The 16,076-nt window shown below is 39.2% G+C and overlaps 1 protein-coding gene across 1 annotated transcript in view; it reads left to right on the plus strand.

The window, feature by feature from the left end:
* FREM3 (FRAS1 related extracellular matrix 3) overlaps window positions 1-16,076 on the plus strand; it is an 85,654-nt gene that overhangs the window by 53,047 nt on the left and 16,531 nt on the right. The window contains exons 4-5 of the mRNA XM_027066760.2: window positions 2,797-3,027; window positions 5,990-6,115. Coding sequence (XP_026922561.1) covers window positions 2,797-3,027; window positions 5,990-6,115 — 357 coding nt within the window. The remainder of the gene's footprint in view (window positions 1-2,796; window positions 3,028-5,989; window positions 6,116-16,076) is intronic.

A 16,076-nucleotide genomic window follows, 5' to 3' on the forward strand; every position in this document is an offset into this window, starting at 1 on the left:
CAAAACTTTCAGAGATCATTTTGTCTTTATTTTTCGCTAACTATTGACAAGACAGATAGGAGTGTGTTATTTTCATCTTACAAATGAGCTTCCTGAGTTTCCCAGACATTCAGAATCCAGAGACCTGCCAACATATCAAAACTATTTGGAGAGAAGCCAGGAAGGAGACGGCTGAGAACAGGCAATTAAGAAAAGACAAGCTTTTCCCTAGTCTCCTCCCCAGGCCTGAGGCTCTGGGATCAGACTGTTCCCCTAGGAAAAGAGGTCAGCATAAGAACACTCTGATTTCTGGGTGGTCCTCAGCCTTAGTCTATGCTGCGGGTTACTTTCTCAACACACAGTAGAACTTACTGCAGGAACTTCAGGTGAAATATGCCTCCTTTTTCTTTTAGGGTTCTGTCTTTATAATTCTTTATCTCAGGGATTTCTCATAGGCATAAGATTGGGGTTAGTATGTCAAGAAGTATTTTCATATCCTGCCTAAGGAAAAAACTCATCTATCTGCCCAGAACCATTTGGATGGTTATAGAGTAAACTCTTCAGAGAGATGTCCCCAGCCTCCCTATCTGAACCAGCCTCTACACAGGTGCTATCCCCATGTCCTGCTTTATTCTATATGGACCATCCCTGGCATGCCTTATATGTCCATCTGTCCACTGTCTGTCTTCCTCAGTAGATTTCCAGCTCCACTAGGGCAGGTACTACATCCTGGGTAATGCCCAATTCTGAAAACAGCATGGGGCATATGGTAGTCACCCATGTATTGTTAAGTAAACTACATACAGTCAACTCTTCTGTCCTACAAAACACTACTTAAAACCACATCAACACCAAAGTAGGGAAACTTAGTGCTGCAAGAAGTCCATCTAATCCCTTCACCCCACCCCATGCTGGGGCTGGCAGTCAAAGTGAAGGAGCTAGAAGAAAACAAGACAAAGCAAAACAAAACAAACCAACTGTGGGGTTTGAATTCCTGCTCTGATACATATTGTTTTTTGTGATGCTTTAATGACCTTCAATGTCTTTATCTGTAAAATATCCATCTCAAGATTTGTAGATTAAATATGATGTGTGTAATTCAATCTAACATAGTCCCTGGCACACATTAAATACTTAATAAATGTTAAATATCATTATTATATCATGGCACTCAAAATCAAACAGAATTGAAATCACTTGTTTATCTTCCCTTGTAAACCTCTTTTTTTTATAATTTATTTATTTTTGAGAGGAGGGGAAGGTCAGAGAAAGGGAGAGAGAGAAAGAATCCCAAGCAGGCTCTGCACTGTCAATGCAGATCCCGATGTGGGGCTCAAACTCACAAACTGTGAGATCATGACCTGAGCCAAAATCAAGAGCAGATGCTCAACCGACTGAGCCACCCAGGCCACCCCGTCTTCTAAACCTCTTAAAGGGTAGTGGTGGCTGTACCTCAGCATTGCATTCTTAGCACGTCACACAGAGTGCTCACCAAATATTAAGTAGTCATGTGCCTATTCAATTTATACAGCAGTACCCCCTACCTCTGCTTAAGCTGTGGCTAAGGACAACAGACACTCCCTCTTCCTTATTTTCTCCAATTCCAACATGTGGCCAGAGGAGGCTCTTCCTAAATATTGAGCATTCATTCTTGGTTACCAAACTAGTATTGATGCAAGCTTTCTTCAACAGTTTTTAAAAGTCAACACAAGCTCTCTTACCTTGGAAATTATTTTCACACTCTATAGATGTGGGTGTCTTTGAAAAGATATCAGATTCTCTGAGAATGAGTCAGAGGAAAGGGCAAAAGGAGCTATTCAGCTCATTTTATGTAAAGCTTTCCACAATAGCTGGTGTCAAGTCATAATATTCAATTTCATACACTGGAACTACAGTCTTCACCTTATAATGAGAACTAAAGTGATGAGGTGTAGGTATTCTTGCTGCATTAGGCCTTCTTTGGGATGTTGGAATCAAACCAAACAATCTAGAATACTGCTTGAACATTTTGTGGTGTGGGGAGGCTCTATTCAGCCTGGATAGAGTAGCACCTTTTACCCTCGTACCTCACATTGAGTACTTTAACACTGTGTTGCTGGTGTTCAGTTTCTTCAGTGAGTCGCTGATTTCCTATTTCCTCACAGACCTCAGATCTATCCCCATCTCTCCATTTTCACCAACAGTGCCCTATGTGTCTGGAAAATTACTCACAATTCTCTTACAATCATAAATCACTAGATACAAAAGGAATCAAGCCACGAGGAGTAAAGATCTGCATGAGAAAAAAAATTAATTTAATTAATGAAAATTATTAAAATTATTAGATACAAAATATTCACTCAATAAATATTCATGGAATACTTATTACATGCCAGGCACTGTTGTAATCACCAGCAGTGCATCAGTGAAGAAAACGGCCAAAGATCTCCACCTCCATATGGTGCACACACATTCTAGTGGCTTCTTTTTTAGACTCTGAGCTCTCTGGAAACTAAGACAGTTTTGTACTCATCTCTGATAAGCACCTGGTAGAGTTTGGCACATCAGATGCCCTCAATAAATATTTGTAAAATAAATCAGTTGAAGACTGTTCTCTCTTTTTGTCACTCCTCCTTCCCTGCTTTCCTCTCACTTCCCTGTACTTCTACTTACAAATACTCTTAGCCAATAAGTATAGTTTATAAATGTCTCTTGGGAGCATTAAAAGAAGTAATTTCCATGTTATCTGTTTTTCATCAACAAAAGAATCTTCTTTGAAAGAAGAATATTTCTTCAGTCACTTGGCTTTACATTCATGGTCTCCCAATTCCTATTTAGGCATTGTAACCAAAGATGAAACTGCAAAGAAAGATAAAGATTTTAAAGGAAAGTCCCAGAAACATGTCCAATTCAGTCCTGGACAGACTACAGCCAAGTGGAGAGTGAGAATTATGTCCGACAATAAATATGAGGCTTCGGAGACCTTCCAGATCATTCTGTTGAACCCTGTCATGGCTGCACTGGAGTTTCCAGAAATGGCAACTGTTGAAATTGTAGACCCTGGAGATGGTACGTGGTTTCTCTTGATATGATTTATCAACCAGTACACATTCCTCTGTCCATTGCAGGCATTATACCTCCTCCCTCGGGCTCCATAAGCCACTGAATGTGTTCATACCATTTAGGATTTAAAGCTAAGTAGATCACTTAAAGGCAGTAATTTTTCCTTTGCCTCTTAAGGTATTTTTAAAGAAATAGAAATAGAAATTATCGAAATAGACATGACTTCACCAGCATCCCTTTAGAATATGCATAAGACCTTGTAGTTAACTTTCTACACACTCACTAGGGCACAGCCTTGCCCCCAGATGGCTAATTCTCAGGGGTCATTCCAGGCCCACTATCTTCTCACAATTTTCTGGGAGCTCCCCACCAGATCAGAGGGGCACTTTAGATATCCCTTGTCCTAGATGTGGCTTCTGGGAGCAGTCAACTTGGTTTTAGTCTGTGTTCCAAAAAGTTCTGTTATAGTTGTGTATCATATTCTTGAATTCACAGATTCATTTTATTCATTTATTTGTTCATTAATACAACAAATATCTCCCAAGAGAAAGGGGAAAAAAAGTTTTAACTAATAATTGTGCTACTTCCTGCCCCTTTTTGTAAAAGAAGAATACTCCTTAAAGGAAGGTTTTAAAATTCATCTTTGAATTTTAATTAGACACATTGATTATCACAGTAGTTGAAAGAATTCAGGTGTCACCTAGAATTGCATGACTTACTACCAGGGCATAAGTCTGAGTTAAATTCACAAGAATGCATGAAGAGTCCTCTGTATTAGTATGTCCCAAAATGCATAACAGAGAACAGTAGTATAATAGAATTTCTACAACAGGGTCAGAAAGATTTCCATGGACCAAAGAAATCTAGAAACTGTTTCAAATATCTTCCTTCCTTTGAAGCATCATAATTCATGCTAGCATATTAACATTTCTAAAACACTCGCCTGTAAAGAAACCTGTTTAACTTTGTTTAACTGGTTTTCCCAAACTAGACCATGGACTTTTTAAAAAATTTATTGTCCTTACGGAAAATCCTTTAAAATCTCTTGGTTATGGTTTTCTTGAAATACAATTTGGGAAATATTATTCTATACACTTTGCATTTTGGCAGACAAAAGTAGAAAACATTGCCCTATCACCCAGTGAACAAATAGAAAACATTGCCCCAATACCCAATCTTATCAGTTTTATTGATAACAACACTTAGACACATGAATCAACTATGAAAGCCAAATGTTAAGATACATGGCTAAAGCAGTAAGAGTTCTGAGGTGAGAAAGTAGAGAGAACATCATAGTCCTAAGTGGTTAAACCTCCTGCAAGAGGGAGGGTTTGAGCTGAGTCTTGAAGAATAAATGAGATTTTGCATGGATGGAAAGGAGTAGCCTTTTCAAAGTGTGAAAATAGAGAACATATCTGAATAACCCAACATTAATGTATTTTTCCAAGTTTTTTCACATGAAATCAATAACTTTAGCTTACTTTTAGCTTCTTCCATTATGCCAGGTTTTTGAATCAAGGTATGTGAAGACAGTAGACTACCATTGGAGGGTAAAATGGAAGAAAGAAAATTATCACTTGTCTTCTTCCTCTGTAACTCAGGACCAATATTTACTTGGAGGTAGTAACTGTTGAAACTAATTTAGGCAGCAAAATAAAGAAGAAAAAAATTAACCCATGATTAACTACACAATTCAACATTGAATTCTGGGTTTTCACTTAGTAATAGTTCCAAAAGAAGAAAGTATAGCGTGCAATATTTTCCCTTGTTGCTTTCAAGAGGAAGATTCTATGCGTATATATGTTATGAAGGAAAGAACTGAAGAAGTTAAATATGGTTTGATCCAGATAGTTACTTCAGTTGTCCACTTGACGCTGTGAGTAGGAACAACCCACTTTAAATTTTTATATTTTTAAAACAAACACACATAAAGCGGTGCCTGGGTGGCTCAGTCGGTTGGACAGCCAACTTTGGCTCAGGTCATGATCTCACAGCTCGTGAGTTCAAGCCCCATGTTGGGCTCCGTGCTGACAGTTCAGAGCCTGGACTCTGCTTTAGATTCTGTGTCTCCCTGTCTCTCTGCCCCTCACCCACTCACACTCTGTCTTTCTCTGTCTCTCAAAAATAAATAAGTATTTTTAAAAATTTTAAACAAACATACATATTTAATTATACAGTGTGCATGCTTAATAAAAAGCCCTGGAAAACATTGAAAAGCCCAAAGAAAAATAGTACACACAATTCCATCAACAAGAGATGACCAATATTCATATTTCAGTGAATATTCTGGTAAGGTGTATACATGCATAAATACACACACATGTGCATGCATGCAGGTGCACACACTGGACACAGCTCAGTAAATTTAAGTGAGAATATTATTTTTAAAAATAAGGATATGAGCATATTAACTATAATTAAAATAAAAAGCCTGATTAAAAAAAATTAAAGGTAGGACCAGCAACTTATTTTTCTCAAAATATTAACTGGCCAGGTTCTTCCACACAATATCTGTCCAATAAGTGTTGAATAAAATTTTTGTTGAGTAAAGCAGGGAAAAAATTTTTCTGCATTAATGAATTAGATTACCTGACCATTAAAAGCATTTAAAAAAAGAAGCAGTAAAAATAAAGTAAGGGCAGAAATGTGTGATCTCTATATAAAAGACCTAAAATTTGACCTCAAAAAAAAAAAAAACCAAGACACAATTTCTGCAAGATTTTCCTTTCCATTTTAGTGCTAGCTTTCCTTTTTTAACCTTTCAAAAGACTGCTAAACCCAATTGCACTGCCTCTCCAGCTCCACTTAATAATAAACATTTCCTATTCCCACTCTATTTCATGTAGTCATTTGTGTTGGAGAAATATAGGGGGCAAAGACTATGTATATTTCTACTCAGGTTAAAATATCACCAGTATCACCAATCCAACTGCAGTCTTGCTAAAGAGTCTTCTACCATCTTTTCTAGAATCAACAGTTTATATTCCAGAGGCAGAATACAAAATAGAGGAGCATGTTGGAGAACTTTTGATTCCTGTAAGGCGGTCTGGAGATTCTAGCCAAGAACTGATGGTCATTTGCTCTACACATGAAGGTATGAGGCTTTGTGGGGTACAGATACCCAGGAATAAGATTCTTAGGATTGTGGGGATGTGGGGAGTAGCTGAGTGGTGAGTCAAGTGCTTCGGGAGGACTGGGAAGCCTGCACCAGCCCCTGCTCTGTGCCCTGCTGCTTCACAACTTTGTAATCACATGCAGGTGCCCTAACTCTTCTGGAGCTGGTCTCATCAAACAAGGATAAAATTTTACTCAAAATTGGTATGAAAGCGAATGTTGTGACTACCTCATGAAGTTTTTTGAGGGTCAAATGAGATATTTTATGTGGGAATAGTTTAAATATGCTGGTGGAAAATATAAATAAGGGATTCTTAATTTTAATAGCTAGCATTGCATTGAAGAAACAACGTAAAGTAGTCCATATGTACTATTCAATCTCTTCTCTCTCCTCACCCCCAACAATTAAAAATACTCCCTAATTATGGGCCCGGGTGTCCTCACACCTCAAAATAACATCCCATTCTTTCTGACCTCTCCACTTCTATACAGTCAAAATTGAATTGTCCTCTGTCCAATCCCTCAAAGTCATATTTTCTCACTCATTAGAACTATGTAATAGGCAAAAAGGATGGACCTATAAGAAGACCACACAAATGAGAAAAATAAGCTGTAAAAATAAACTACATTTTTCTATGTTCACACTAGTAGTTCACCTCTGACACCAGATGTGTGCAGGTTTTTCCCACACCAAACAATTCTCCAGTTTCTATGCACACCAGCTGAGTACCCTAAAATTCAATTCTGATGCCATCTACCTGGAGATAACACAGACCCCAAAGGGTAAGAGCTCCATCCCGGAAGACTGCCTCCATTTCAGACACCTATGTCAAGTTTAGGCTGTTAAGGTTGTTACCTGTGTTTCTGAATTACTGGGTATCAATTAGAAGTTCCCACCACCCCTGTTTGGGTTTGAGAATTTTCTAGAACAGCTCACAGAACTCAAGAAACCATTTACTTACTAGATTACATGTTGTAAAGGATACAACTCAGGAACAGCAGATGGAAGAAATGCACAGGCAAAGTATGTGGGAAGGGGCGCAGAGCTTCCTTGTCCTCTCTGGGTGGGTCACCTTCCCAGCACCTAGACATGTTCAGCAACCCAGAAGCTCTCTAACTCCTTTGTTTAGGGTTTTTATGGAGGATTCATTACATAGCCATGATTGATTAAATCATTGGGCATTGGTGATTAAATTTTCTTCCAACTCCTCTCCCCTCCCTGGAGGTTAGGGAGTAAGGCTGAAAATCCCAACCCTCTAATCACTGGTTGGTTTCCCTGTCAACCAGTCTCCATCCCAAGGTTATCTAGGAGCCCTCACCTCTAGTCATCTCTTTAGCATGCAAAAAGACACATCACTTCAAAGATTCTAAAGGCTTAAGGAGCTTGCGTACCAGGAAACAAGGACAGAAACCAAATATATATTACTTATTATGTCACAGGCTAATTTATTCAGAGCTCACCATAGCAAGGGGATCAGCCACCATCACTTGCATTTGGCAGAGACTCAAAGACAGGCAGAGGATTGAAATGCTTTATTGTGGAAAAAAAAAGAAGCTATTCCTTGATTAGAGGCTGTTGGCATAAGGAGGCTGGGGGTCTGCATATTAGATTAAGGAAGTATATTTGGCTTTCTCTGGTTGGTCCTAAATCGGAAGCCCGGGCAAAAATTAGAGAAGCTGGCAGTTACTAACTCCTGACCATTTGAAGCCAATTGTTACAGTGGTAGTGGTTTCACTTCCTCGCCTGGTTGCTGCAGAGAGATGGTGGGTCAGATTCCTATTTTTATATATGGTCTGACCACTCTCTGTTCATATATCCAATCTGTCCACATCTGTGCTCACACTTGCTAAACATCCAACAATGCACAGCACAGCCCCCACAATTAAGAATTATATACCCAAAATATTAGTAGTGCCAAGGTTGAGGAGAGGAATGAGAATAAGTTCTCCTCTGCCCCGAGAACAAGGAATTTGGCAGTAAGCAGATAATTCATTTTGAGATTTTCAAAGCCAACTACAAGGACAAGCCCCTGTAGTACATCTTTACGATCTTCATGTTTGTGTTCAGCTGTATGTCTAGAGATGAACTGCCCTGTCGCCTATTCTGTAACTAAGACTGCCCTCTTAAAGGGATCAGCTGCACTGCCAGCTACATGTAACTTCAGAATCTCTTAAGTTTTAACCTACTGTTCCCCCATGTGGGAAGTGAAAAGCAACAAGAAGAAATAATAAGGTGAGACAGCCTTTGAGGTCCTTGCCAGGTGATCCCTGGAAGGCTATGCTTCTCTTTCTCTCCCAAGTCCACACAGGGATCTGGTTGAAGTCTTACAATGAATGAGGACCTGGGCATACAGGGGAGTGGCTGTAGGTGGGCCAAGAAGCTGATGGAGAAAGTGCACTCATTCTCTGCTCCACGCTTCCAGATTGGCTTCTGATACCAGTGGCATATTCTCTGTCCACACCCATACTGTCTGGAAGACAATGATTCTAGAGTTTCCCAGATGTAAATAAGAGGAATGAGGTGGTAAAGAGCCCAACTTGGAAGATCAGTTGCAATTGCTAAGTTGGAAGAGACTGCCAATGTCTGCCTATCCCTCTACTTCTGGAACGAGCTACATTGTAGAAAGACAAGCAGAGCAAACTAAGAAGTTCAGAAGATTTGGCAGTGAGCCAACTAAAATAAGGGGATGCCTCCCCCCAACATGGGAGAAGCTACACCCAGATCTAGCTTCCCATAGAACTCTTCAATGGGACCCAACTTCCAATAAGGTCTCTAGGTTCAAGACTGGGAGTCCCAGAAAACTTTCTACCTAGCTGGCACACAACTCAGACTGCTCTGCACCTGAATCTTGACCCACACAAAAGACAATTCTCATGCTTTCAGTAAAAAAAAAATATTTTCTTCCATTTTGAGTTTATTTTTGTGAATGGTGTGAGAAAGTGGTCTAGTTTCAACCTTCTGCATGTTGCTCTCCAGTTCTCCCAGCACCATTTGTTAAAGAGACTGTCTTTTTTCCATTGGATGTTCTTTCCTGCTTTGTCAAAGATGAGTTGGCCATACTTTTGTGGGTCCAATTCTGGAGTCTCTATTCTATTCAATTGGTCTATGTGTCTGTTTTTGTGCCAATACCATGCTGTCTTGATGATTACAGCTTTGTAGTAGAGGCTAAAGTCTGTGATTATGATGCCTCCCACTTTGGTCTTCTTCTTCGATATTACTTTGGCTATTCAGGGTCTTTTGTGGCTCCATACAAATTTTAGGATTGCTTGTTCTAGCTTCAAGAAGAATGCTGGTACAATTTTGATTGGGATTGCACTGAATGTGCAGATTGCTTTGTGTAATATTGACATTTTAACAATATTTATTCTTCCAATCCATGAGCACAGAATGTTTTTCCATTTTTTTGTATCATCTTCAATTTCCTTCATAAGCTTTCTATAGTTTTCAGCATACAGATCTTTTACATCTTTGGTTAGGTTTATTCCTAGGTATTTCATGATTCTTGGTACAATTGTGCAACTCCACACCCGAAAAACAAATAATCCAGTGAAGAAATGGGCAAAAGACATGAATAGACACTTCTGTAAAGAAGACATCCAGATGGCCAACAGGCACTTGAAAAGATGCTTGTCACTGCTCATCAGGGAAGTGCAAATCAAAACCACACTGAGATATCACCTCACGCCAGTCAGAGTGGCTAAAATGAACAAATCAGGAGACTATAGATGCTGGAGAGGACATGTAGAAACGGGAACCTTCTTGCACTGTTAGTGGGAATGCAAACTGGTGCAACCACTCTGGAAAACAGTGTGGAGGTTCCTCAAAAAATTAAAAATAGATCCTATGACCCAGCAATAGCACTTCTAGGAATTTATCCACGGGATACAGGAGTGCTGATGCATAGGGGCACTTGTACCCCAATGTTTATAGCAGCACTCTCAAAATAACCAAATTATGGAAAGAGCCTAAATGTCCATCAACTGATGAATGGATAAAGAAATTGTGGTTTATATGTACAATGGAATACTACTTGGCAATGAGAAAGAATGAAATATGGCCTTTTGTAGCAACGTGGATGGAACTGGACAGTGTTATGCTAAGTGAAATAAGTCATACAGAGAAAGACAGATACCATATGTCTTCACTTTTATGTGGATCCTGAGAAACTTAACAGAAGACCGTGGGGGAGGGGAAGGGGGAAAAAAAGTTACAGAGAGGGAGAGGCAAACCATAAGAGACTCTTAAAAACTGAGAATAAACAGGGTTGATGGGGGTTGGGAGGGAGGGGAAAGTGGGTGATGGGCATTGAGGAGGGCACCTCTTGAGATGAGCACTGGGTGTTGTATGGAAACCAATATGACAATAAATTTCATATTAAAAATTTTTTTAAAGAATAAAAAGGCCAGGGTTTTCCCCTTGGAGCACAAAGCCCCGGTGTTCATGATCACATCCTGACTCTTGCACATCCTTGTGGAACAAGAACTTATAAATCTGTATGTGCATTTGAGTGGCATCGTGGTATTTATCTTCATCTAATCCCCACAGATACTTAAAAGTCTCAGGGGATGAAAGTTTAGTTTGGTCTTTTAAACCTTATAGAAGTCTCATTAAAATAAATCCTTACCCATTCTTATTTTCATGAATAAAATACACATAAGCTCTATAAACAGTGGAATGGAAAGCAAACTCATGCTTTGTACATTAGTAGGAATTCACAAATATTAGAACTGTATTACACTTACAGATGTAGATGAAATGAGTAGATGAAATGAGTGGCTAGTTTTATGTTGTACTTTGATGGGGATGTCAAGTTCCCACCATTAAAGTTTCAGTCTGCCATGGCATTGCCTGAACTTGCTACCTGCCCGATTTGTGCATCATCAGTATTCTCACACAATGATATGGGGGCATCGTACTTTAAAGAAATTCTTGGGGTGCTGGTCGGTTGAGCATCCTACTCTTGATTTTAGCTTAGGTCATGATCAGGGTTGTGGGATCAAGCCCCACATGAGACTCCAACCTGAGCATGAAGCCTGCTTAGTATTCTCTCTCCCTGTCCCTCTGCCCCTCTCCCCTGCTTGCACTAAATAAGTAAATATTTAAAAAATTTATTTGGGAGAAGAAGAAGAGCTGAAGGAATAAACTCTCTCGATGAGTGAGAACTATTACTCCCTAGAGAAATGTCTTAAGCTCAAAGATACCTTGGGAAAGGATGTGTGCAAATTAGTTCTTGGCCCTGTTTTATTGTCAAGATAGATGATATCCATCTTTTTCTTCTCATTAGTTACATCCTTGTTAGGAAACTGCTCTTACTGGGAGAAAAAAAAAAGGCGAATGAAGAGCAAACCACAGAACCTAAAACCAACATCCCAGGACTGGTACTGAACCATCCTGTGGTTTTGGTCAGCCCCAAGTCAAATATGTTGAGGTTTTTAAATGATCAACTTTCTCCAGTTGTAAGGGACTATGTGGTAAGCCACAAGCCACGGCCCAGCCCCACTTCTCTGATTGGCTTGTTTCTCTGGGTCATGTTAAAGAGGAGACAGAAAGCAAATTATTCTGAGCAGGTTCCAAGTACATCCAAACAAAAGACCTTCTCTTTTTTTTCTTTAAAAAAATATTCTGGGGGCACCTGGGTGGCTCAGTCGGGTAAGCATCCGACTTTGGTTCAGGTCATGATCTCACAGTTCGTGAGTTCAAGCCCCTCATCGGGCTCTGTGCTGACAGCTCAGAGCCTGGAGCCTGCTTCAGATTCTGTGTCTCCCTTTCTCTCTGCCCCTGCCCTGCTCACACCCTGTCTCTGTCTCTCAAAAAGTGAATAAACGTTAAAAAAAAATTTTTTTACTTCTGTTTCTTTGAGTATAAGTATGTTTGTAGTTTATAGAAGTTATACCTTGCATTTTTTTGGGGGGGGGTCCTTTGGATCATTCAGAAGTTCCTTAACTGTAGGCTTGCTGGGGGTAAACTCCTTCAGTTTTTCGTTTATCAGAACATGTTTTTATTTCAACTTCCATCTTGCAATTCTAGGTTGACAGTTATTTTCTTCCGGCATTTTGACACTTCAGCATCTTCCAGCTCCTTGTGCTGTTGTTGAAAAGCCTGCCCATGGTCTAAAGTCATCTTTGCAGTGATCTGTCTTTTCTATGCGTTCAAGATCTTCTCACATTTGTTTGGCTGAATCTGTGAAAGATCTGAGGGCTTTACTTGAGGATGCTTTCCTCCAAGGAGGATTTGTGTTGCTTCTTCCAGGATGTAAGAGCAGGGCTGACCCAGAAACACTCCTGCTCCCCTGCATCCCCAGACTTAATTGTACACTTTCAGATTCTGCTCTCTGATGGAGCCTCGGCCCGGGGCCCAGTCTCCCCTGAAGTGTGAGGCTGCACTTGCTGTCAGGATGACACCAGCTTCTGAGTGGGATTCCCTTCTCTAGCTTTATGGCATTTGGGGTTTGGGGGTTTTAAGATCTTGCTTTTGTTTTATTCTGGCCCTGGTGATTTTCCTTATTCCTATGAGCATACAAAAGTTAGAATACTATTTCCTCTAGATGATTGTAGTGGGAAAGCACCCCGGTACACCCCAGTAGTCAGCCAAACTACTGGTAACTCTTCTAGACTCTTCTAGACAGAGCTTCTGGTGCTGCTCCAGCCCAGCCTTTCCCAGCCTTCCTTTCATTCCACTTGCTCCTGTACCTCCCCCAATCATGGACCCTCCTGGGCATGAAATGAACTGTGCCTGGGGCTTCTGACAATAACCTGCTTCAACCAGGAGTTAAATGCTGCTTTTCTAGAGAAGAGTGACTTTCTGTCTTGCTGCCCTACTAAAAAAATCTATGTTAAATGAAATTTGTATGTTTAAAAGAATTTACAATTAAATACTATAATAACTAAAGATAATGTGGGGAAGTAAAAGATGCCCCATCAGGAGATGAATATTTTACTTATAGAGAGTCAATCAGGGAGTTCTCTACCTCAATTTTCTCATTGATAAAGTACCCTAGCCACCTCAGAAAGTTATCAAATACTGTAATATAGTGATTCAATTAACCTGTAGTGTAGTTTCTTGATAGAACTTTCTCTGACTTTAAGTACCATCTATGATTTTTATAAAGCAAATGTACTATGTAGCTGCAGAAACTGAGCCATATAGTCTCTGTAAAGAAACGATTTTTTTTAAATAACTTCATAGATTCTCCCACTCCTAGTGATGTCTGAACAAGAGACATATTATAGAAGAGCCTTCTCTAATGTTCCTTGCAAGAATGCTATAGAACAACCACTGGTCAAGTGGCCTAACAAGACTTGAGGCTCAGTTGCTAAAGCATCTTTTTGAAAACAACCTGGAACCACATTCATGCTCCTTGGACATGCTTTATTATTAAAAAAGAGATATGTACAGACTATTGCCAAGGAACCTGATCTTATAACTCAGGTTATATTTGATGTTTTCAGAACAGAATTTTCTCTCTTAATTCCGGGGGATCTTAACTTGCTATCAATAAAACAGAGCTTTAATTTTTTTTTAACTAAAATAAATACCAGTATTCTCTCTTCTTGCCTGTTACACATAACTGATCATTGGTTTTCCAAAATTAAATTTCCAGAATCCTAGGAAGAATGGACCACTTAAATAAACTGAATTTTTTTTATTAAATGAGATATAAATTAGACTACCTTTCTCTATCAATGCTTGTTGTTTTAAATTTTTAAAAAAACATGCTAAAATATATTGTTTTACTTTTGGTTTGAGTCGAGTTTCACACCCAAATGATTTTCAATAACAATTATATTTTAATCTTTCATTGAACCCAGAAAGCTACCTAATTACACGAATGTCTATTTCACCAAGTGGATCAGCCAGCTGAAAAAATTGAACAGAAAAGGGAAAAATCCCAATCACTTTTGTTTTATGAACTATGATAAATCCTTATTTGACTATTCACTAGACAAAATATATTGAGAAAGAGATTTCATAAAGGCAGCTGCTATTTAATAAAGATAGCATTAGATACTTACTATGCAAGTCCAGTGTATATCTGCTTTTGGTATTTATCCTGAGGAGCTAAATGTGCAGTTTCTGATAAGGATGTTTTCTCACTTCAGCTGTCATATCAACATTCTGAATGCCAGACGACTAGGGAAAATTTTTTAAAAGTGTATTCTTCAATGTATAATCCCTTTTAAACTTTGGGCTCTTAAAAAGCATCTCAAAGGTTGTTTTTTAATCTGATTATTGAAAGAGTTTATTGCTTTTCCCCATTTTTTGTGTATATCCTGAAGGCTAAAAAGTCTCCCTAATCAACAGAGTGTCTCATTGTGTTCCTGTGAACTTTCTGTGTTGTAGGCACTTACCTCTCTATTTAGTTGGGGAGGGCCTCTCTCTAACACTTCTTGATAGCCCTGTCTCTGACACTCTGGGAACCAGCCTCTTCTTCCTGACTTGGCTCACAGAACTCTTCCAAGCATGGAGTTCACAGGACTGAAGTGGGAGGGAACATCATGAAGGAATAAATTTCAAACCACAGGCTGGAACTGGAGCTTGGCTGGCTTCCCCAGCAAATGACAATCCCCCAGGATAGCTATCCACACCTAGAAGTTACTGCCCTCTGCCTTTGTAAACATGTTTTATTTCCATCAATCCCTCCAGCTCTAATCTTTATTTTTAGGTTCCCAGAATAAAAAAAACAGTCAATTTGCTACTACCTGATAATTCTAAAACTTGTGCTGTTGAAAAATCATCCTGAAACATTTTGTGAGTTAGTGCCCTTCCGAGCAAAACCTATGAAGTCTATTTAGGAATCTTCTTCACTTCCTGACAAGCTGTGTGTATACATGAAACACACATTCATTGATATCAACTTATATTTATATCAATGCACATTGGCAAGAAGGCAGTGGGCATTGGTGTTAGCCTGTATATATGCATATACCATAGCCACAAATAAGAAAGACACCTGCAAAACTAGAATGTCCAGTTCAGAAGCTCACTGTCATATCCCCATAGTGTGGTGAGAAATATTTATTCTTTTCAAAAAGTGCTTATTTAATATATTGAGTAATGTTACAGTCTTTATTCTACCTAAATCTGGTCTGCCTAAGTCATTTAAATTACTGTAACTACTTTTTACTCTTTTAGCTCTAAACCTGTTGTGTTGATATTTTTTTTTAATACTGCAGAAAAATATACTGACTTGAACTCTTGGTGGGGATTATAAAATGGTACAACGGCTATGGAAGTAGAGAGGTTCCTCAAAGAATTAGAAATAGAACTGCTATATGGTCCAGCAATTCCATTTCTGGGGATATATCCAAAGAAGTTGGAAGGAATTGAAAAGATATTTGCACACCCTTGTTCATAGCAACATTATTCACAGTAGCCAAGGTGAAGCAATCCAAGTATTCATGGACAAATGGATGGATAAACAAAATGTGATTTATATGTACAATGGAGTATTACCCAGCCTTAAAAAAGAAGAAAATTGGGGCACCTGGGTGGCTCAGTCAGTTAAGCATCCGACTTCGGCTCAGGTCATGATCTTGCAATTCGTGGGTTCGAGCCCCGTGTTGGGCTCTATGCTGATAGCTCAGAGCCTGGAGCATGCTTCGGATCCTGTGTCTCCCCTCTCTCTGCTCCTTCCCCACTTGCACTGTGTGTGTGTGTGTCTCTCAAAAATAAATAAACATTAAAAAAAAGAAGAAGAAAATCCTATCACGTGCTACACCATGGATAAAACCTTGAAGACATTGTGCTAGAGGAAATAAGACAGTCACAAAAAAGAGATAAATACTGTGTAATTCCACTTACATGAAGTACTTAGAGTTGAAAATTCGTGGTGGTTGCTGGAGACTGAGAGGGGAGGGGAAAATGGGGAGTTGCTATTTAATGGGTATAGAGTGTCAGTTTTGTAAGATGAAAAAATTCTAAATATTTCACAATAATGTGA

This window comes from Acinonyx jubatus, chromosome B1 (genome assembly GCF_027475565.1).
Source record: "Acinonyx jubatus isolate Ajub_Pintada_27869175 chromosome B1, VMU_Ajub_asm_v1.0, whole genome shotgun sequence".
Lineage (NCBI taxonomy): Eukaryota > Metazoa > Chordata > Mammalia > Carnivora > Felidae > Acinonyx > Acinonyx jubatus.